The 23,399-nt window shown below is 32.0% G+C and overlaps 1 protein-coding gene across 3 annotated transcripts in view; it reads left to right on the top strand.

Moving 5' to 3' along the window:
- The first annotated feature begins 3,099 nt into the window (after positions 1-3,099).
- The window catches only part of LOC124353574 (transcriptional repressor protein YY1-like), a 41,144-nt gene continuing 20,844 nt past the window's right edge, over positions 3,100-23,399 (top strand). For 2 of the 3 annotated variants that reach the window (XM_046803473.1, XM_046803471.1), the window contains exons 1-3: positions 3,100-3,579; positions 11,123-11,246; positions 14,183-14,432. In XM_046803473.1, the coding sequence (XP_046659429.1) occupies positions 3,123-3,579; positions 11,123-11,246; positions 14,183-14,432 (831 nt within the window). In that variant the 5' untranslated portion in view covers positions 3,100-3,122. The remainder of the gene's footprint in view (positions 3,580-11,122; positions 11,247-14,182; positions 14,433-23,399) is intronic. The other variant, XM_046803474.1, reaches the window with a different exon arrangement.

Below are 23,399 nucleotides of genomic sequence, written 5' to 3'. Positions count from 1 at the left end.
TCACCTAAAGCCACAGTCATGTCGTTCATCACACTGTTACAGTAAGAAAAAAAGTGGCAGTATGAGTACTTTAACCAACAATAGTTTTATGTGAAGTGGCAAAACCCTCTGCAGTTTTTTCAATGAATGCATTGATGCAAAAACTTTCTTACAAGTCTCTGTGGAACAAGAGGAATAAGTGCTCTTACAAGGAACGCATCATGGAGGATGTTATAATAGCTTTTATGAGACAATACTTTAGGCGACACATGCACTGGGCAAGTTTGTGTTTAGGTCTGAGAATTACTCTTTAAATTACAGAGAGTACATCAGTGAATCAATGATGAATAATTATATCTTTATTATTATCAGCAACTTATAGGTCAATGAAGAAAAGTGGCAATTTCTTTTTGTTACTTATTGCTCTCAGAGTTTGCCCTTTATGAGCAAGCTGGTTAGACAGTATGTTATGGTTAACTGAGTGCTGAAGATCACGAATTATCACACGGAATGGTTTTTCACCAGACAGTTGGTAAGTCAGCATCTTGATCCCATTTCACTCATGTCCTTTATGCAGTGGCTGTAGAGAGTTCCAAAGTAATTTAACTTTTTGTGGAAATGCACTTAACATTGTTCGCGATAATGATCAAAACAGAACTATGTTCTTAACGTAATCGTTTACTTAAGAAATGCAAATGGTAAAAGCGAACATTTGACAATATTTCAAATTGGTTATCATACATAGTTTGATTAGACTAAACATTGTACATGTATGTCTTAAGAATTTGAAACTGATTCGGAGTGAAGGACTGCACATTAGGACTATTGGAACAAGAGTGTGTTAGGGTATTTTATTGTGGGTATAATTGGTTATACTAATCCCAATCCTAATTAGTATTGTAAATGTGAAAGTGCTTTATTTGTTTTGTTTTCACGCCTAACCTATTCAACTGATTGTACTGAAATTTTACTTGGACATTCTTAGGGTCCCAGGGATGAATATATTCTGGGATGGCTTATTCTTATTTCATACATCTCTCAGGGTTACGCCCCACTGGTCTCAAAAACAACAAAGACTTGGTCTCTAAAGTTGTGTATTATGAATTGAAAGAGCCTGTTAAATGTAATAATTCTGTCTAAACATTGTATTATGACAACATGGCTGTATGTTTAATTAACTTAACCACTATTTTCAATTTGTTTACATTTTTATAGAGTGTAAGCATAACAAACAACACTTCTTATTAGACCTCCTCCTTAGACTAATGGTTATAGTCTCGGCTCTCTAACCGAGAGATCACGGGTTCAAATCCCGGGGTGGTCCAATCATGTACTTTGACAATAAAACACTAATGCACATCGAAGCCAGCATAGCTAAGACGCTCAGGCTTAAATGAGATAAAAAAAAACACTTCTTATTTAAAATCATGACAACAAGTTAAAGCAATAAATTAATATATTTTGGATTTTACCTATTTAACTAAATTTAAAATGCGTACATGTAAGGTATTGAATTTGGTTTCCTTAGACATTTTGAGACAGCATATTTATAGTAACTGCTAGCCGAGGAACAGAGAATCAGCTTGATTTAACAAACTATTCGCTCATACAATTTTTTGAAGTAAGCAAGAAAAGTGACTTCGAGATTGTAGCAAATGGAATCACAAAGTAATACACAAGACACTAAATGGAATTTTTATGACAGAAATTCATCGAGGGGACATCGCGTATATTTATAACTGATGAGGTATACAATAGTGATTAGTATAAATACTGATATACTCGTAACTACTAGACTGGAGATTGGGAAGCAAGAACATGTACTTTACTGCATCATGTATCATCTTTTTGAAATGTGTTAGTGTTATTGATGTTAATTTTAGTTTTAAATTTTCAGTAACTATATATATATATATATATATATATATATATATATATATATATATATATATATATATATATATATATATATATCAATTCAACCTCATAACAAAATTATATATACGGAAATTATATATACTTACAGAAAGTCACCAGTTGGTCATACAACAGTGTTTAATTATGTTAAATATCGATAGTTAAACTAAGCGATATAAAAACCGGATCCGCATTTCATACTTTAACTTAGTTCGTTTGTTTATTAGTACATTCTTGTTGAATATTACGTTAAATAAACAAAACACACTGTATATTATTTATGCGTGTTCTCCATAAAGTGTGTACATTGAAAAGTAAACAAACTGTATGGCTCATTTCAGGCGAATTGTCTTTATCGTCCCCTGGAACATTGACTGACCAAGACGAAAATATACTGCATAGTAACAGTCCTAATCACCGAATAATGTTGGCAATAATGATAAAATCATATAAATGATAAAAATCAAAATCATATGAATGATAAAAATGATCATTAATAATGATCGCAAATTGGCACGATGATAAAACAAAGGCACGTATGGCTTTCTGTCTAGCTACTATGTAATTAATATGACTTTCATAAACATTAATATTGTATAACAATACTTAAAAATGTGTACTGGTGGGAATTAATGATTGTCAGTTGACGGTTTAAAATGTAAATACAGCATTTCAAAAAGTGATTAAAAATATTCGAAACGGTGAAATCAAGAATCGCTATTGCCATGTAAACGTGTAGCCTATAGTATCTTAGAATGCAGAGAAACTTGTGTGATAAATTACTATGAAACACAACACTATATACTACTTGGTTGTGGAATAAGGAATATATCATATGCATAAGTACACAATAATTCGCCCCTATATTTTGTTAGGTTTACCGAGGCTTATCAGGTAAAATAGTTTAGCTTTGAAACCATAAAAACTAAAAAAAAGAACAATAACAAATATGAAAATAAGTACAGTACTCAAACTAGGCTAAACGACAACAATGATTTGAAGAATACAATATACGATAACATTTGTATATACAGCGATTATAAAATTGTCATTATTACATCTTTTGTATAGATAAATGAAATCGAGAAGTGAAACTTATTTTCATATTACTGAACACTTGATATAGTAATAAACATACTTCATTTTGCATCGTTCTAATTAGAATGGCCGTGACAAGTACGGTGGAGAATGGATCTAGGAATCTTCTCGCCATAGTAGTAGGAAAGATGGCGTCGACTGACTATATTACTGAAGTTGAGATTCAGCCGGACATCCAAGAGATCGAAATTGAAAGTATACCGTGTGAAATTCCGTGTGAAACTGTTGAAACTACGATAGAATGTGTAGACGGTCAACCAATGATTGCTTTACAGCCCTTACCGGATCCAGGAAGAGAAGAAATAATTTTACAAACTCAAGAAGAAATTGTTGGAGGTGTAGATCCTTTATCGGTTTACGATCAAATTGCAGTCCCAACGGACAGTGATATTTATGTAGAATCTAGTCCGGGGCCTTCCAGAAGAGGTAAAAAGCCTAAAAAACAAGGTAGATTTCGAACCAACGATCAATACATTGGAGATATGACTGAAACAAAAACTCGGAAGTGGGAACAGAAGCAAGTTCAAATAAGGACTTTGGAAGGTGAATTTTCTGTGACGATGTGGGCATCTGGAACGGACGATGGTGAGTAATAATATGAAGTGACAATTTCAATTTATTTCATAAATAAGGTATTCACCGAAAGAGTTATTATTTGGATTTGTAGGCTATGTGTCAAACCTATGTATGTCGTGATACTGCCAAGTGTCTCTTGAGGGTAATCAACGAACGGTCACGAAGGGTATGGATCGATAATGTCTTACGAAGATGTTAATGACAAATTATTGTGTTGTTAATTTATTATTAAAGTGTTTTAATTTGTTGTTTACTTGGTTTGTTTTGGTTCTTGACGGCCATGAACGTAACAAGGAGGCTGCCATTATTATTTTGCAATATGGCTCCTTTATTATTGTAATATGGCCGCTTTCGTGTGATGGCGGATGGTCGCCATTTTCATGTAGAAGGCCCTACTAAGTTTTCACCGTGTTGTTGTTTATTATTATTACTAAAGCGATTTTTCACTTAAAAAATTTAAATTTCAATCAGAAAAATTTTAAATTGTATAGTAGGGTATGATGAATTGTTTAGATTAATTGCACTTAAATTAAATACAGTAATTTGACAGTATGAATACTCAATCCCCTCTACTTGATCCTTTTCAAACCAGTTTATTAGGTTTTACTATTTCCTCCTTCCATTGGATCTAAACCTCTGAACATAATTGGCTAGTTGTTAATTTTCACAAAAGTTTTTTAAATCACAACTATTAAATTCATTCTGTGGTCTGAAGTAGGTTGCCCATATTAGCATGGAAAAATTTCAAACATGAGACTGTTAAACCAATCTTAGGCTATAGATGTCATTCTATAGACTACTAAGCCATTTAAATAGGATTTAATTAAATTAAATCCAAGGATTTGACAAAGATAGTTAACAAATGAATCAGTTTAATAAATAGCCTATTATTAAATAAAAGGAGGGAAATGTCTTAAAATTTAAAAGGTACATTCCACTAAAGGTAAAAAATCTCAAAATTTTAGATCTAAGGCAGGAAGATTAAAGAAATATGTAGTATAGGCCTAGTAGTTTACTCACTCATGTAAACATTTCTCCTATTATGTCTTTCCTCACCCTTTTCATTGATTGCTATCCTTAACTAACGCTTTTTAAGTAAGTTACTTTAACCTAAAATAACCAATAAATCAAGTGAAGTAAACATTGACCCAATAAATTAGGATGACTGCAGTAGTGGCCTCCACCAAAATCGAATCAGGCCAGCAAGTTATGGATTAGAAATGCCCAAATTACTGAAATCAAAAACATTCTAATTGTAGTTATTTACAGTTAATTATGGCCACCTCTTTTTTTAATTCATTCGGCTGCAGTATAATAAACGACCACCACCACAATCAAATCGTCGATATTCATATTTATTTAATTATAATGGAGTAGGCCTACTTAAACCAAAATGTTAAAATGTTAAAATAAATATTATGTTGTAGGTAGCCTAGTTCAAAGTACAGTATTGTTCAAATATTTTTATAACTTAAAAAGTAATAATTTAATTATGAATTAAGTAAAAACTGTCTAGGCTATATGTTGGCTATTCTTAAAATGTAATATTTATTACATTTTGTAAATAGGCTACAAGTTTGAAAATAAATAAACAAAGGTAAACTAAATAGTTTTTATTCATAATTGAATTATTATTTTTTTTAGATATAACAGCTGAAAAAATTATACACTGTAATTTGAAATATTTATAACGTAGGCTAATTAGATTGAACATTTTGATTTAGGTAATCATGAATATCAATGTTTCGATTGTGGTGAGGCCCTCTTATTGTACTACAACCATTAGTTATAACCTTGGAAATGTTGATCAACCCATTTGGTGTCAGTCGGGTAACCCCAAAAGTGTGAACGACATTTAGTTTTTTTATAAAATATAAAAGAATACTAGTCAAAGACCTTTAAATTGTTAATCAATTAAAAGCCTATGAGTTGTTTATAATGTTTAGTAGTCTTTGCTTTTCATAAATCATCTTTCTAGTTGTTAATCTGTGTGATGTTCCCGATGTGATTTTGTTGTTAACCTGCAGTAGTCAAACGTCGACTTTTCAACCAACACAACATTTTTGTTTATTATACAATGTTTTGTGAACGAACTGGCTTCTCCAGTCATGACTTTATTGTTATAAAAGATACGGTTTGCAGAGGTGTAGAATTTTGCAAACAAGTTTAAGGTGGAGTGACTATGAGAGTTAATTAACACAGCATCTAATTACCACTTTCGGCTGCTTGACCAAACCACCAAACTATTGTTTTTTTTTTTTTACTTTTCAAGTAATAAACTTTATTATGGTTCATTGTAATATTAGCCATTCCAATAATACTTCTAATGTTTATTCTAATAGTATTGTTAGGTCTAGAATATAGTTTCATTAACTTACCCGATCTGGTACACACCGGGCTTTCATAAAACGCATCATGCGCCCAATGGTGTACACGTTGCTATGCATTCCCTTATTGCAATTTTATTGTTTGCATGTCTTGGTGGTTTGTTAAATTTGACTCCACGCTTAAATAAATAAATACCTCAGACTCGTGCACCCTGTCGGGTACACGATTGATTAATTTTTAAGGTGCATTAATTTTTTTAGGTACCCCTAGGCATTACACTTTTTTCTATTTTACATACGGTACAGAAAAATTGAAATAATTTTTTTGTGCGAATTGCGAAGCCTACTTACTTTTCTTGTTATACTTAGGTGTTTAAAAGTAATAAAATCAAATACGGTTTTTGTCATAATTATTTAAAAATTTGATACCGTAATAAATTAAAAAGTCCGTTGCCGTGAACGTGTTAATTAATTTACTATTAAATAAACAAATTTAAAAAGCACATTAATTAGTTTGAAAGATAATTTTATTGTGCTTATTATATTGTTTTGCTAAACAACTGAAAATGGGTAAAATACTACTTAGCGCTTTTCACTGTAAACATAACAATTAGTTAACATCAATTTCTTACAGGTTGGCTATATTGCATTTTTGAAACACCTAATATTTCACTATGATGCGGATAATTTTTATATACACACACACACACACACACACACACACACACACACACACACACACACGCACGCACGCACGCACGCACGCACGCACTCACACACACACTCACACACAGGGTGTTCACAAACTTCTGTGGGTGTTAGTACTCATCACTTCAAACAAAAAGTGTCATGAAAACACCGCTAGCCACCATTTTTTATAAACAAATTGTTATCTTTAAAACTATTTAAACTAAAGAAACAAAATTTCTAACATAGATTTCAATAAATAAGAGGAAAATGTAAAAGAAATATTTGTGTTATTTCATTTAATATTAACAAAATGGCATGTGTTAAAAAAATGTTTAAGTCCAAAAAAAAAAAATCCAGTATAGTTGTTAAACTTTACCAGACACTAACTGTTTGAACAATTTCATTACAATTCCAATGGCACTTGTTTCTAAATAATCTGTCAATGCATAAGCGAGTATAACCACTAACGTACGCTTGCATTTAAGCCAGGAGCAGCAAAAGCTTTGTCTTATGGTAGGCATCAGCTGTTTTATATAGTTTATACAAATTCTATAAGATACTAACTATTTTAAAAATTTTGTGCATATTTTATAACAATTCCAACACTACTTTTTCCAATGAAATCCGTTTCCACCTAAGGGAGCACGGCCACTCTAAAGATACTCGTTTGCAATATGTTTATTATTAATAAAAATAAAGTAAGATTGACCATACATTTTGCTAGAAATGGCATAGTGGTATTTTCTTAGTGGCATTGTGTTTCTATTGAATATACGTTTAATATGACATATCACAAGATAGGGGTTGCAATTTGAAAATTTAAAGTTTACCTCCTTCTACCTCCCTTTGAAAAGGGTGTAAAATTTTTGTTACCCTAAACAAAATCCAAAAAAGTAATTTAACAAGTATGGTGAAGGTTGTACATTGATACTTCAATCCGTTTGGAATGTATCCAGGCGTATCAGTACTTATAATAATGCACCTTTGAAGTGAAAGAGTTACCACCAGCATGTTTTACTGTGTTACAAATTGTAACTGAGGATAAGATTTATTTTATTCAACAATTTTAAATACTTTATAATTTATATTAAATGTGTTCTTGCATTTAAACCAAAGTGTAATAACAGCGGATTTCATTTTCATGTTCAATAAAACATTTATTTTTAATAGCTTATTAATAAAAAACAGTGTGGAAGAAACTACCAGAGCACGTGTCATTATTGACTATTTTTATGTGTGCTACAAAGTATTTAATATGTAGTCTATACATTGTTATTGGTAATAAATATAAATAGTTAAGTTATTTGATGAAAACTAAATATTGATCTAGGGGTTTTATGAATGCTGAGTGAATGAATCATTCACTTTATTTGCAATATTTTAAATAAAAAAAGATACATAAAATGTTACTATTTAAATTCTTATACTAAAAATATGTACTATAAATGTTTTATTGTCAACTCTTAACAACATTATAACAAAATATATTAATTATAGTGTTTTTTTAATTGTTTTAAAAGAAAAGGCTGGCTTAACAGGCAAAGTAACCCAGGTGTACACTTAAGTTGTTATCTACTAAAAAAAACTAAATATTGATGTACCTATTGAATATAGTAAATATTAATCATATATAAACTTATTATGTGAAGAAGCCTGCACTCTCATAATATGATACAAGTAATCATGGTTACCCATAGACCAGTGTAAAATTGTTCACTAATGCTCAGCCAAATCCCTTAGAGAAAATGTTCCACCATTGAACTCTATGTTATATAGAAATGAAGCTTCATGCAAAATTACGAGTCTACAGATCAGTTTATTCTCAAATTGTCATGCTTACAGACGGATAGAAAAAAATGTAATTTTTTCAGTGATTTGCATGATAGGCTTCGCTAACACTCAGCCATTAAATAAGTTAGTCCCTTCGGGTGCCAAGCTTCTTGTTGCATTGCTATAAGAGCCAGCACTAAAACACAGCACTTTGTTAAAAATACATACACAGTGGAGTGAAGGACACTATTCCACTGTTCACACATGGAGTAAGTGCATTTGGTTGTGGCTCTTACTTATGTTAAGTATTTGCACAAGTGAGTGAACACATTTGGCACATAGGGTAAAAAAGAAACCTTTCATAACTGAACACTGTTTCAAAACCAAACATTCAGTTGAATTCTACAAGATGAAAGTAGGCTACTTGAAAAATCCCCTATTGTTATCTAAGGATAATAAGAGAAATCATAGAAATAATCAATGTAGGAAATTTAAGCAAAGAATTAACATTGTATTGTTGAAACACTGGGAGGTTGTTATTAAGAAATAATTTTGATCAAAGTTGTCATTTGTTATTTAAGCGTAAGGCAATCACAATAAAACTTCACGTCATTTAGCTCACCTGCACAAACAGATACATATGATTGCTAGTTACAGTTTAATTAATCAAAATACATATTTACATGTACAAGATCTTCTCATGATCTTGTTTACCTGAGGTATTTGTTCACACAGAAAGATAGTTCATATAACAATTATTGCTGAATTTTTTTAAAATTCTGCATTTTAACGTAATAAAGTGAATAAAATATAATTACATTTATTATTTTTGATTTAAAATTTAGTTTAAAATAATTTAATAAAACCCACAATATGGAATAAAATAGAAAGCTAAACTATAAAATCAAATTGGTTAATGACAAGAAAATATGGCTAAGCCAAATCCCAGCATTACTAATTTGTTATTTTTTTCTACATTGGAATGCATCAACAATCATCACCTGGTTCTTGATTTGTATCAGACTCCTATAAATGCATAAATTCACGTCTATTTTAATATCATCATAAGTGTATACATGTACACATTTAATATCCATACTTTGTAAGTACCACTATTGGGACCACTATTAAAATAATATTAAGTAGGTATAAGCTAATAGAAATATTGAGGAGTACAAAAATTGCCAGAAAAAAAGTAATAATACAAATACATCGCCATTAGTAAATCGCTCACATCCATTACTAAACAGAATTATTCCTCCATCACATGATCATTAGTAAATTGCCCATGTATCAAGTTACGTATTGATCAGTACAGTAGTTGATTATAGACAGTTGCAGACTGGTTTCACCCAATCAGCTATTACAGGTTTGGGATGGGGAAAACATGCTGTCTAAACCCCATTTCTCCCCCTAAACCAGGTTTAAATCTACCTCAAGCAGCAATCAACCATTAGGACAGATTTTAATACGCAAAAAATGATTGAAAATGTGTAAAATATGTTAAATTTATAAACGGCAAAACCAATCTCTTAATATATAAATTTTCTTTGAATCTATATAGTTATAGTGGAGTACTCGTTTACCAGGAAATACACTGAATTGGTCATTTTGTTTAAGGGTACCTAAGTACTTGGCCGTGTAGCTGGGGAAAAATGTAAAACGTATAAGATTTTTTTAATTGTTTTATTAAACCTGTAAGATCTTCTGCACAGTTCTAAATTGTTTCACCTTCTTTATCACTAACGGTGCTATTCTCACACTACAAACTTTTTCTTTATATTAAACCTATTATTCATTACCTTTACCCCAATATCTTGGTTATTAGTGATGTACTATTTCTGGACATCCATTGAGTTGCCCTGTACACATGCCGACAGATGTGAACTGGCCAGACGTGAACTCTCTCAGGGATATCGGTGAGACTCAATCAGGAGTACCTAGTTGATATGAGTACCTAATGTAGAAACTAGTGGAGACTGTTCACAGTTCACAAAAATACAATTCCATGTGCATATACAAAGCACATGTGGAAGAGAGAAAAACCGTTTCCTTTTTAATATATTGTCATTATATACTACAGTTATCAAAGTATATTCAAAGCCTATTCAGTCATCTTTTGGCAGAGGGTGGACTTAAGTTTAAAAAAAATAATGTTTCAAAATTTTTAGATATTACAAATAAATAAATCATTACATAAATCAAACAAAAACAATTAATAGTAGAATGCTTAACAAATCTAAGGACTACTAAGACAGATTTAAAATATATGTCAGTAATACATGATAAAATACCAAAATGAATCAAACCGTAACAAATTTAACTAGTTATTTTCACCGTAACAAACAATTTCAATAACTATACCTTGGCAGTAGACACTTAATAGTAAAATTCATTTTGAAGATAAATAACAATTATTAATAATGTGATAAATCAATATTCAGATGGTAGCAAATTTAACAAATCTAAGGTCCAACCAAGTTCAACAAAACAGGATTTAATATAAAATATATACAACAGTAACAAATGCAACAGTATATAGTAGATCTAACAATTTCAACAATTACAGCTCAACAGTAGATATATGATTACAAACTCCTAAATACATTACAAATTTTAAACTATATGTAATGTGACACAACAATAAAAATAAAACAATTAAGAATATAGGTCTTTCACATATTTTCTAGGCTTTCATCTTAAATTTTTGTTTTGGTTCATACAATAGACTGTTACCATAGTTTATTATGAATGTTTGTCGACAGATGAGTGCAGCAACCCGGATCCAGATCCTGACTATGAGGACTACATGACAGATCGAAAGATCCCTCCTGAAGGAATCCCAGGACTGGACCTCAGTGATCCCAAACAGCTCGCAGAGTTTGCCAGGTAAGTCTTCACTGCACTATATCATCATCTATTGATGTTCAGAGTGTTTTGTGTGTGTATATATGGGTGTATGGGTTGCTCGAAGAAAACCTGTAGCCTACACAATGGTTTGTTTTAGGTTCTAAATTTCTAGAAACAGAGAACTGATAAAAAATGTAAATTTAAAGCTTTTGATCTGTATTAAAGAAATAATTAGTACGTGTACATATGTAGCTCAGAATATACAAGTGTTTTTAATTTTGAGTATAAAGAAGGAGAAAATTACAAATTTGTACGTATATATTCAAAATGACAGTAATATTTATTACATATAGATTTTTTACAATAGCAATTTTCCATAATTACAAAAAATTATTACACACTTTAAAACTTCTATACAAGTTTTCTGATTCATAAAATTATAAATTTACTAGTATTTACTAGCTGAAAGTACCCATGCTTCGCAGTGGAAAAATGGCCCCAAATTACTTCTATGATTATCACTTTAGTTGTGTAGTTCCATATAAGAACTGAAACGAACTTGTGTTCAACAGTTCCATATAAATTCCTTCTGTTATTTTGAATATATCATTAAAGTTGTCACAAATCTGTGTGGTTAGATTGCAAAGTTTTTTAAAAACCATTTCTTGGCGAGCACCTAAGAAGTAAGATGAACTTGTGTTAACAGTTCTATATAAATTCCTTCTGTTATTTTGAATATATCATTAAAGTTGTCACAAATTTGTGTGGTTAGACTGCAAAGTTTTTTAAAATATCCATTTCTTGGTGAGCACCTAAGAAGTAAGATGAACTTGTGTTAACAGTTCCATATAAATTCCTCCTGTTGTTTTGAATATGTCATTATAATTGTCACAAATTTGCGTTGGACTACAAAGTTTTTAAAAATCGTCTTTTGGTGAGCACCTAAAATATAAGACGAATATGTTTACATTGAGCTGTATAAATCTGTTCAATAGTTTTGGAGATTACTTGATAAATACAAACTTTCAATAACTTTTGAATTGAGCGTATCACTATAGAATACATTTACAAATCTGAAAGTTAGTATAGTTCTCTATCACTTCTCAATGTAATGAAAATTGTCATTAAAAGTATATGCATTTTCACGGTTAATCTGCAATATTTTCCAATCTGTTTCTTAGCGATCGCCTAAGAAGTAAGACAAACTTATGTACAACATTTCATGTAAATACGTTCTTTGATTTTCGTAATAAGTCAATCAGTGGTATTGGCTTGTATACAGGTGTCATTGATGGTATCACATATTAGCATAGATTTGTGTGGTTAAGCTAAATCCAAAATCCAAAAATTAAAAAAAATCCAAAACAATTTCTTTGTTGGAATTGGCGTTTATATTAATAGATTACACACTCAACAATGTTCAACCTACCTGTCACATCATGAGTCTCTTGAACTAATGCAGAAATTACCGTTCACTGTTAACTCCCCAAAAACATATTTATGTCAACAATTGTGAGGATTGTATTCCATAAAAAAAATTTTACAGCTTTTACGTACGATTCTGTACCCACAAGTTGACTTATCACAAAATCTCAGAAACCACAGAATGGATTTTAATAGAACTTTGTACCTATTTTTGTGTTACTTCTTTATTTGACATCTTAATATAACATTTTTGTAATGATGTTTGGAAAATACTTGTACTTGTTACGTTATTGTAAGTAACAGTTGTGATGAAAATGTAAATATGAAATTTGTAAAATTTGGTGGGGGGTGTGAGATTTTACCCAATGTTAAGAAATGTTTGTGGGGTGAGTGGATTATTCATATTGCTGTTGTTAACCTGGGGGAGGTATATTTAATGATTAACCATTAGTTTTTAGAATGATTGAAACTTATAGAATCCATAATTCATTTAATTTTGAGAGTATCATTGTAAATACAAATGTAATATGGTTGATGCAATTATCTTGTAATGACTCTAGATTAGTTCATTATGGGAAGGTACTGCACTATTCCATTGTTAACCCAGTCTATGAGGGCTGTCAGGAAATAAAAGGACATTTGGGATGAATGAATAGGAAAAACAATTTTACTATATAAACTTGAAAAGGTATACTCTTCTACTATTTTCTGTAATTATCTTGTGTTGCATGCTTTAGTCCTGGGATTGTTTTGGGCACTGATTTTCTGAGAGTTGTTGTCTGTGCCATTGGACAGTTCAGCTTTTCTGTTAATGTTTCATGTTCTCTGTGCAATTGGCTAGTTAAGTTATAAGAGTATGTTATCCTCACATATGACATGATTGACAAGCAAACCAGTATCTTCTTAGCACCGAACTGACAGTTCAGCTATTCTGTTACTGGTTTATGAATGAAGCTTCATTGGATTGTAATAGACCTCGCTGAGTATGATGCAGCAGGTTTTCAAATCTTAATCGATTTTCTTCCTGAAGTAGTTAATCAGGTACAAGGGAAGATCATCAACCTCTGCGGTCCTCAATCTTAACATTTTTGTAGTTATACCTTTCCTTACCTTATTTTCACTTGTGCTTACAAAGTTTCCCATAAATTTCAATTGGTTTCTGGTTTTCAACACAAAATAACCACATCACTGAATACAGCTCATGGCTGGTGGTTTTATCTTCTGTCATTCTGGAAATCCACCATGAACAAGAAAAGCAGCAGTCTGCATGCTATGAGGCTCTAGCCTAACTATTCACTTCATTAGACCAATATGTCATTACTATCTGGACAGCCCTCATAGAGTCATTAGTAGATTTCACAATTTTACATCTTTGGATTTCATAACCAGTTAGTTTTTGAATTTTTATCACCAATTTTTGTTTTTCGCTTAAACCTGTATTAAGTAGAACTTGATTTCAGATTTGTCTTGTATGTTTGTTTTGCTCGCTTTCTGTTGTTTAACCCCGCTTGCCGCTTGATGCACAATTTTAATCGCCGCTATTATTGCAGCACGCCTGATTGTTTTAGACCAGGGCACAAGATGAAGATGAAGAAGCCGTCGAATGACATGTTGGACCGCACCATCGCATGTCCGCACAAGGGCTGCACAAAGATGTTCCGTGACAACTCCGCCATGAGGAAGCACCTGCACACGCACGGGCCACGCGTCCACGTGTGCGCGGAATGTGGCAAGGCATTTGTGGAGAGTAGCAAGTTAAAACGACACCAGCTAGTTCACACAGGAGAGAAACCCTTCCAGGTGAGCTTGTTGAAAGGTTTGCAGGGATGTAGACGTGGGTTAGTCCCCACGGGGTAGAATGAAACACTCAAATAAAATTTGTAAAATGATTCTCAAACCGGTTTAATTTATAATCTAATTATTATTTGTAATGAACATTGTACGTTTTATTAGATGTAGAAATTGGAAAACAGGTAATATATGGGCAGATAGTAAATTTTACTCTTGGGTATGGTAAATTCAGCAAAATAAAATGTGTCTCAAACAAAGTTATCTCGTAGCTCTTTAAACTCATTGGTCAAATCAAATCGTTGTGGTGATGTGCTTGAACAAAACAAACTGACAAGTTCAATGATTTCCATACCGGTTGAATATTGATTGAATCATATGGTTGTTAGTTTATTAAAGAATAGGTTGATGATGTTGAAGTAGTTTTGAGGAGATCTCATCCAATCCAGAAGATTGTTTCGATTTTAGGCCAGAGATAATTTTTGATATTTCAGATCTTGTGGTTGGGTTTTTTATGGAGTTCAGGCAGATTTTGGAGTTCAAATGGTTTTGTTACCAAATTAGGTACTGTATAGTGACTGGGTGTTATCTGCAACTGTACTGAAATGGTTATTTAGATAATGTGCTACCAGGAGAGGATCTTTTATCAACTTCTTAACTATTAACAACTCTATGGGGGTTGGATGCTCCCTGTTTCTGCATATCTCATGGTTAATTACATTCCAGACGGTTTTTGTTTGTTTTCTGAATTTTGAATATAGTTTGATGTGGTTTGTTTTCTTAAATGCTTCAGTGTAAGGTCAATGTCCTTCTTTGCTTGAGCCGTAATCACCTTGTCAGCCAACTCCCCACTTTGGACCTTGTTTTCCAATGCCTGAAGATAAATATTTTTAAGCCTGAATTCTTCTTGATTAGTTGTTTTTTTTTAAACTAAATCCTCTTTTTGGTTTAGATTTTATCAAGGAGCATGTACAATTCAGGTACCAGTTAAGGATTTGATTAAAATTGTCATATGATTTGTCAAAAGTCCAAGTGTTATAGACAGTTTGCCATGATTTCGTCCTTCAGGATTTGTTTTAGATTGTTAAGGTTTGTCTTGGAGAAACATTATCTTATTGAGATTGGGAGTACTTGATTTTGAGTTTGCAAGTTTAAACTATTGAGGAATGGAATAAACTTTGGCAAAAACGCATGCATGTACTAAAATATTAATAGAATGAGTTTAGATACAGATAAATTAGTCAACTTTTCAGGACATTTTAGTCTATTTGGTAATTCTTCAAATAATAGTTTATTTAATTTTTTTTTAGTATACCTTTACAAGTTTTTAAAATAAGAACAAAAATAAAAAGCAACTGTCAATATTCTATCACTTTTTGTTTGTATATTTCAATAATTTTTTATTCAAAACAGCAAAATGTTTTTTACATGAAAAACCAGTATTTATTACTTCATTATAAAGTGTAATAACAAAGCAATCAAAACTCACTTACATTATTTGTTCATTTTTTGTAGATTTTATGACGCTTCTTAATTAGTTGTCTGGGAGATGAAATAAAACAGTTGTTTATATTCAATTGTTATCATTGAAATGATAATTAAAATAAACTATTTACATTACATACAATAACCATTCTTTACTTTTTATAATTCACTTTTGTGTCGGTCTTTGAGATAAATCTTTGATATCTCAATATCACTTTTCAAGTATCTGTCTACTTGTGAAGTACGCAAATTGTCGTTTCATGAGGTAGCAGAAGAACTAAAAACTCATTCATCAACTATACAGTTTAACACTAGACATTGAGAACAAGATACATAGAATGTAATCAGAACAGTAAAGTGACGGACATTGAGCATGTGGCAAAATGTAAACAATAACAAAACAAGCTATTAGTTGTGGTGCCACCGTGTAAACATCCACCGTGTAAACATAAATCGAAACGGAATGATTGGTCATAAGGATGCAGGGGGTACAACTGGAAACGGAAAAAAACAAACAAATACATGATCGATATTGTCTAAAAAGAGCATGAGTACCACTTGGGCAAGTTCCCCAATGGGTTAAATGGCAGATCTGGTTGATCCTTATGCACTTATAGATGGATCAAACACATAACAAGTATATATATATATATATTTATTAAATAGACTCTATAAATTAAATAAATTGTCTCTTAAATATATTAACATTATATTAAACATGCCAGAACAGTTATTATAATTTTATTAGAAGGCTTACTTGTCGTCTTAACGTACTCTGGATACAGTCCTTATTTGTTATTTTTGCCACCCTTCAGTTGTGCTGGTTTGTAATTAGGAACTATTATGTGGTCATTTATGGTTAGTAAGTTGTGAAACATACAAAACAACAATTGCTTAAGATTAATAAAAATGAAAATTATTTCTGCCATAAAAATGACACAATAAAGTAATAAATACCAATGACGGCCAGTAAAGATTTTTAAGTTCTCATCGTAAATCTCCTAAATGACTTTAATTATTAATTCCTAATTGTTACGTATCAGATCGAGTGGAGTACAAAAGACCACAATGTATATTTGTAAGTTCTTGGACACTATGTATTATAATCATTTTAAATCTCCTAAACGTCTTAAAACACTTAGTATTATTAACCCTTAACTGTTATATATCAGATCGGGTGGCGTACAATAGATCACAATGTATATTTGTAACTTCTCAGGTATCCCAGCAGGGATCACTTCTGGCTGGTTTATACTTTCCAGTTAAACCTACCACTGGGCGCAGCAAAAGCCGATGTGTCAATTAAATCTGGGCAACTTTATGGATGTCCAGGAGCGGCACATCACTAACCGCAAATGTCGAGATTCTGGGGTGCAAGGGCAATTCGATTGGTCTAGCCTATTTATTTATTTATTTAAACGGTACAAAACCAATTTTACAAATATTACAAGTAGATCTGAATGAAACCAACAATAGATAATAAGTATGCAAACAAAACAAAAAAACAAACAAAACAACATCAAGGTATTGCTGTTGGGGTTGGTGGGGTTCGTTCCCTAAGCTCAGAGGTTCTTGCTAGCCTCAACATAAGGGTGTGCTACCCCCTCCTACTTTGACTGGAGAGTGGGTTAACCGGTAGCTTGAGTGAGACACGTTTTGTTGCCTGGTTTTGCAGGCCGAAAGCAGGGCTGCATTTACATAATAGGTTTACTGGACTATAATGCAGGCTGACTAGGTGCAAAGTTTGAGGAAGAAAATGAAAAGTATATAAACTAAAAATAAAGTACAAAAAAATTGAAAATGTATCACGAGCCTTATAAAATATAGGCAGACTCTTTTAGTATCATATGTAGAATTGAAATAAGCTATTTTTCCGGTTCAATAATTATTCTTCTGTTGCTTACTATACATTATAAGACAAAGATATACATGTTCATTACATGTGCGGTCATTGAAACGATATCTGTATTATCTCTACAATCCCATGCACACTGATTCCAGATTCTGTTAAATCTGCACAATGATCTCTATGACATATGAATGCATAGTGTGTATGGGGCATAGGACTGATGACAACAATTCTGTCTTTCAGGCATTTCTTGAGCAGTTCTTTAAGGCGATTTGTAGATAGCGCTATCACGCTAAATCCTTTTGAATTTTCTGATCTTATTTAATATTTAAGTATTGGGTATTTGTAATTATTGTCAAAGTTTAATTGATATAACACGTTTGAAAATATTCTGGAATATATTTATATTTCCTGTTTTGTTCGTTGCAACTTGATCGTTGCAGGTGGCAACAGATTGGTTGGTAGACTAAGAGAGAGAATAAGGCAGTCTTCAGTTTAAGGAAGAAATGCGGGGGTGTTGTAATAGTTGATAAGCGGCAGACTTTTTTAATATGCCTCTGGCTGGGAGAGTGCTTTTTTTCTTCTCTTGTCGTCCGAGTCCGGCTCGCTTTTCAAAGTTTCTTCACTTTTATTTTATTTTATTTATTTATTTTATTTCTTATTTTATTTTATGGTGCACTTTTATTTTATATTTCACCTGAGGTGCCAACTTTAGTACATAGTAACAATTTTCCAGTACTGCCAACCGTATATAGTTTTGATCATTTAATGTAAATGACGGTGGTATGCATTCTTATTTATAGGTAATTCACATGAATGTGGAACTAGTCATAATCTTGACTTTGGATTTAAAGGAAGCAGTATTTCCCTTTTTTTTTTTCGATACAGTGACATTTTTCTCTGAGTTCAAAATTTACTGTTGAAGTGTGAAGTGATTTGGCTCATCACTTGAATCCAAAACAATCAAATACCACTCAAATTTCCTGCAGGAATCTTGGAACTGGTTTGACTAAAGTAAGTCAATCAGTTCCTAGCCAGCCTTAATTGATGTGTAAGGTATTAAATTTTAAAACTTGCATGAACCTCAGCCATATTCTGATGTTGTGAGTTTTTTCAAAGATTGCTTTCTACCAGCTCAGGACTGACTTAATCTTGGCATATTTGCAATACTTACATTGTAGTTTTTTTATGAAGAATGAACTTGAAACTGCAAAAGGAGTGTTCAGTAATCATAAACAACGCGGAAACCGATACTGAAGAGTATGAAAATAAAGCTAGGTTAGGCTATTGTTGTTTGTTTGGCGCCAATATCTGGTGCTATAGACTGAGTTACATAGCTCAAATGGTATTTGTGGGAGATGGGGGCTTTGATGTAGACTGTATCGCGACATTGCCTAACCTAACGCTCTGATAGACTTTTGTATATAATTAGTTTCTTTCATTTTCTAGGAGTATGGAGTACATAATTTTATTATCCTCCAGAATACGATCTGACTCGGAAGTTCCTTTTCCTGGTGAGTGAGGCCCGGCTCTTATTTTGATCCTAATATCCTCACCGTTACACCAGTCGCTTATGAAGTGGAGGGCATTTTGGACGATGTGCTCAAAGTACCTCGATATCTACCATGATAATGAGCACCATGTCATCAGCATAACAATGACACACAAAACATGGGACAGTTCTTTCTAATGTAGTTAAATATTCCTAAAGAGGGTTATTAGATTATCTAAACCCTTAGAATGTCTAACTCTTCTCGTAGTAAGGCTGGAAAAATGCTATCCATCCTCGGTGGTTTAAAAGGCCTGAATTAAGAGATTGTCCATTTAACCCTTTCTGTTGGTATATTTTTCTTGGTTGCTGTTTGGACTTGGCAAATTTCTGACTAGACCCCATCTCCGACAGATAAACAATTGTTTGTACTTTTTAAATTTATTAAAAACTTTTTATTACGGCACCATACAAACTAATGTTGTAAGGAATATGCGATTGAATGTGTTAGTAATATAGTTTTACATGTTTGGTATTCCACAGAATTGACATATTCCTAATTGCAAGTAGTCAGGAATTAATTTTATTTTGAACAAGGGCTTTAACACCATTATCCCATGCTAAATTGTTTCTATGCTAGATCAAACAATTTTATTTCGTCAATAACATTAATTCTCCCACTATTAATTTTAATGTTTGGGTTCATACCATGTCATTGTTTTGTCTTAAAGTTAATTAATTTTGTTTTATTAGAGTTTATGCTTAACCAACTCTAATGTACCTCTGGTTTCCATTTCTTCCTCTGATTTACCTGATATTTTCAAATTAGAATCATCAGTGTAAGGGCACATTGTTTGTACAGGGTGGGCCATAAGTCAGTTGTCAAAAATGCATTTGGTGCAATAATATACCAAACAAGCGAAAATACAAATACATTTATTTTACTATGTAGTACAAATACAATTTATTAATACAGGAAAACATGTAGTATTCAATGAACTTACAAAAGATGCTCAAAGTGGTCTCCATGCTGTTCTAAGCAAAGATTGCATCTTTTTAACACAGATTTACAAATTTTGTCGCAAATGTTCCTGGACTGTAAGTTTTCAAATTCTGATTGGATTCGTTCCTTCAAATGCTCAACATTACGAATCTTGACTGAATAAACCTCATTTTTTAGTATACCCCAGACTGAAAAATCCATCGGTGTTATATCTGGGGACCGTGGAGGCCATTCAATAGTACCCCGTCTGCCAATCCATTCATTAAAGTTATTATTTAGAAAGTCTCTCACAATAAGTCCATAATGGGGGGGTGCTCCATCATGTTGCCATATCAACTTTTCCTTAACCGGCCGCAGATGTTCATAAAGTGGACTATTTTCCAGTTCTAACAACACCTCTTGAAGCATATCTAGGTAATTAAGAGAATTGACAGTACCGTCAAAAAAATGAGGCCCGATTAGCCCACCGCTAAAAATACCAGCCCATACACTCACGCCAGGAGCGTTTAACTCTGTCTCCATCGTCAAATGGGGATTCGTAGAATCCAGTAGACACAGTTGTGTCTGTTCACTCTGACATTCACCTTAAAAGTTGCTTCGTCGCTCCAAAGAATGCTTTTGTAAAAATTGGGATCGGCTTCTTGTCGGATTGTGTACAGCTCGCAGAATTCCACATGCCTGTCCGGATCATCTTCATTTAGGCCTTGGAGTAAAGTAGGCCTATATGGTCTCAAATGCAGCTGTTTCTGTATCCTTCGTAGGCTTGTTCTTGCTATTCCATACTCATTTGATGCTTTTCTTTGCGATTTCGTCGGTAATTGCACAAAACATTGCGCGACAACATTCAGATTCTCTTTTGTAGTAACAGACCTTGGCCTACCTGAACGAGGAAGCTCCGCTACCGACCCAGTCTCTTCAAATCTTAAATTTAATTTGTGAATACCTTGTCGAGATGGAGACTGGATATTTGGAAAACATTCCACAAACAAATCACAAACATCACTATAATTATGATCATGTTTCCACCATGTTTGCAAAACAAACACACGCTGTTCTGTTGTTAATTTCCTATTCATACTTTCTCAGATATCGACAATAAACAAACATAACCTCAAACTGCTAGTGTTTGACTTAGTCAAGTTCACAACTACTACGCTAGGAAAAACAAAGTCTAAGGATTGCTAGTGACAACTGACTTATGGCCCACCCCGTACAAGGTTCAAAATTTAGACATTTTCCAATATTTTTCAAGTAACAAAGGAAGAGAAGAAGGGGTCCTAAAATTGAATGTTGAGGCACTCCAAATTTAATTTATTTAAAATCTGATTTGAATTTAACTATTCAGTTGTTGGCTGTAACATTAGTCATCTGTACAAACTGTTGCCTATGTGACAAGTATGATCTAAACCATTTTAGTGAGTTAAAAAAATATTTATTCCTTTTAGTTTTTGATAACAACAAAGAGTGGTAAACACTGTCAAGCGCTTTTCCCTTTTATCTATCAACGCAATAACTGACTCAGTAAAACTCAAAACTTCTGTTATTGTTGATTTGTGTTTTCTAACTACGTTTTACATATTTCCTAAAATATTGTTGTTTCCTAAAAATGTATTGGATACATCTTTTTTATACATTTTTGTAATTTACAGTTAGATTAAAACTGGTCGATAATTTTATTATAGCCATGCAAACATTTTCTTAATCGAACAACCTTTACAATTCCAAGTTAATCTGGAAAAGAATCACAAACAAAGGAAGGATTGATCAAATGCGATAATACTTTGCTAAGTTGCTGTGTAAAAATTTGTGTTATTGTTATTGGAATGTCGTCATAGCCTCAAGAATATTTAATTTTTAAAGAGTCAATTTCTTTTTGATATTCTTTTATTTGTTTCTGTAAGGTAAAAGTATGTTTTTATTATATAGTTTATCAAATCGGGTATCAATATTTTCTGTAAGATAGAGAATAGTGATGTTAGGCTTTATATCTTTTTTCTGAATTTTATGTATAAAATAGTTGTTAAAACATTTTTACATAATTGTTTTAAAGTTTTCCTCTTATTGCCAACTTGAATTGATTGTATTCCAAATGGTTTTATTTAAATTTTTGGGGGATTTATTATACTATTTCAAAAATTCTTTTTAAATAACAATTAATTTTCTTGGAATAAGTTTATTTCTAATCTTGAATGGTTTAAGATCTAACTCTGGCCTATATAATTTTTTTCTCTTGGTCTCTCTTGCATAATTGGATAATTTCTTTTTTCCCCTGTTAGAGCGATGGTGGGACCTTTGATTTATAATATTTTGTTAAAAACTTTTTTTATAAGCTAATTATAATAATTTGTTAAATCGTTTTTAAACGTTTTTTACTTCTCGTAAATTGAGGTGTCATAAATAGTTTGCAAGATTCTTTTTTCAATAATTTTATGATAATTCTTTGTTTTCTTTACTAGAATCTCTTATGTCTGTGAAATCATTTTCTTTTTATGATATAAGATTAAGTGTTCTAAACCCTGACGATCATGATGAGATAATAAATTTATTACTCCACTCACAAAATTTTGATCATTTGAAAAAATATACAAAAATTATAAATATCAGATATAAAGTCCTGAACTATTTGTGTTGGAAAGTGAACAACATACTCATGTTAAAAATTGACAATAGTTTGTTTAGTTTAATTGATAGCTGCAATAATTCTGTAAGATATTAACATTAACATCTCCAACTAAAATAACATTGTTTGAATTTTTGACAGTTTCATTTTTGAGAATGCTCTGCCTACCAAAAAATATGTTCACACCAGACTTGTGGATCTGTATAACCCTCCCTACCATAACAAACTTAACATTTCCTACACAGAACATTGTTGCACAAACTCAAACTGGTTTTCCTCACAGATATTTTCTGTTGCGCAAACTCAAACTCGTTTTCCTCACAGATATTTTCTGCCTCAGCAATGATCACCTGTACCCACTTTATATGCTCTCTGCTTTAGATCACAACTCCTCATTTATTTGAATTTTTACAGCAAAAATATGAGTTAACTGTATAATTATTAATATTCAGTCTGTCAAAATTGTTATGTAACATTTTGCATAATTTCTTGAAAAATTGTTACATTATTATTACATCAAATATATGTTATTA

This window comes from Homalodisca vitripennis, chromosome 2, assembly GCF_021130785.1.
Source record: "Homalodisca vitripennis isolate AUS2020 chromosome 2, UT_GWSS_2.1, whole genome shotgun sequence".
NCBI classification, from domain to species: Eukaryota; Metazoa; Arthropoda; class Insecta; order Hemiptera; family Cicadellidae; genus Homalodisca; species Homalodisca vitripennis.
This window is presented reverse-complemented; position numbering and strand designations above follow the sequence as displayed.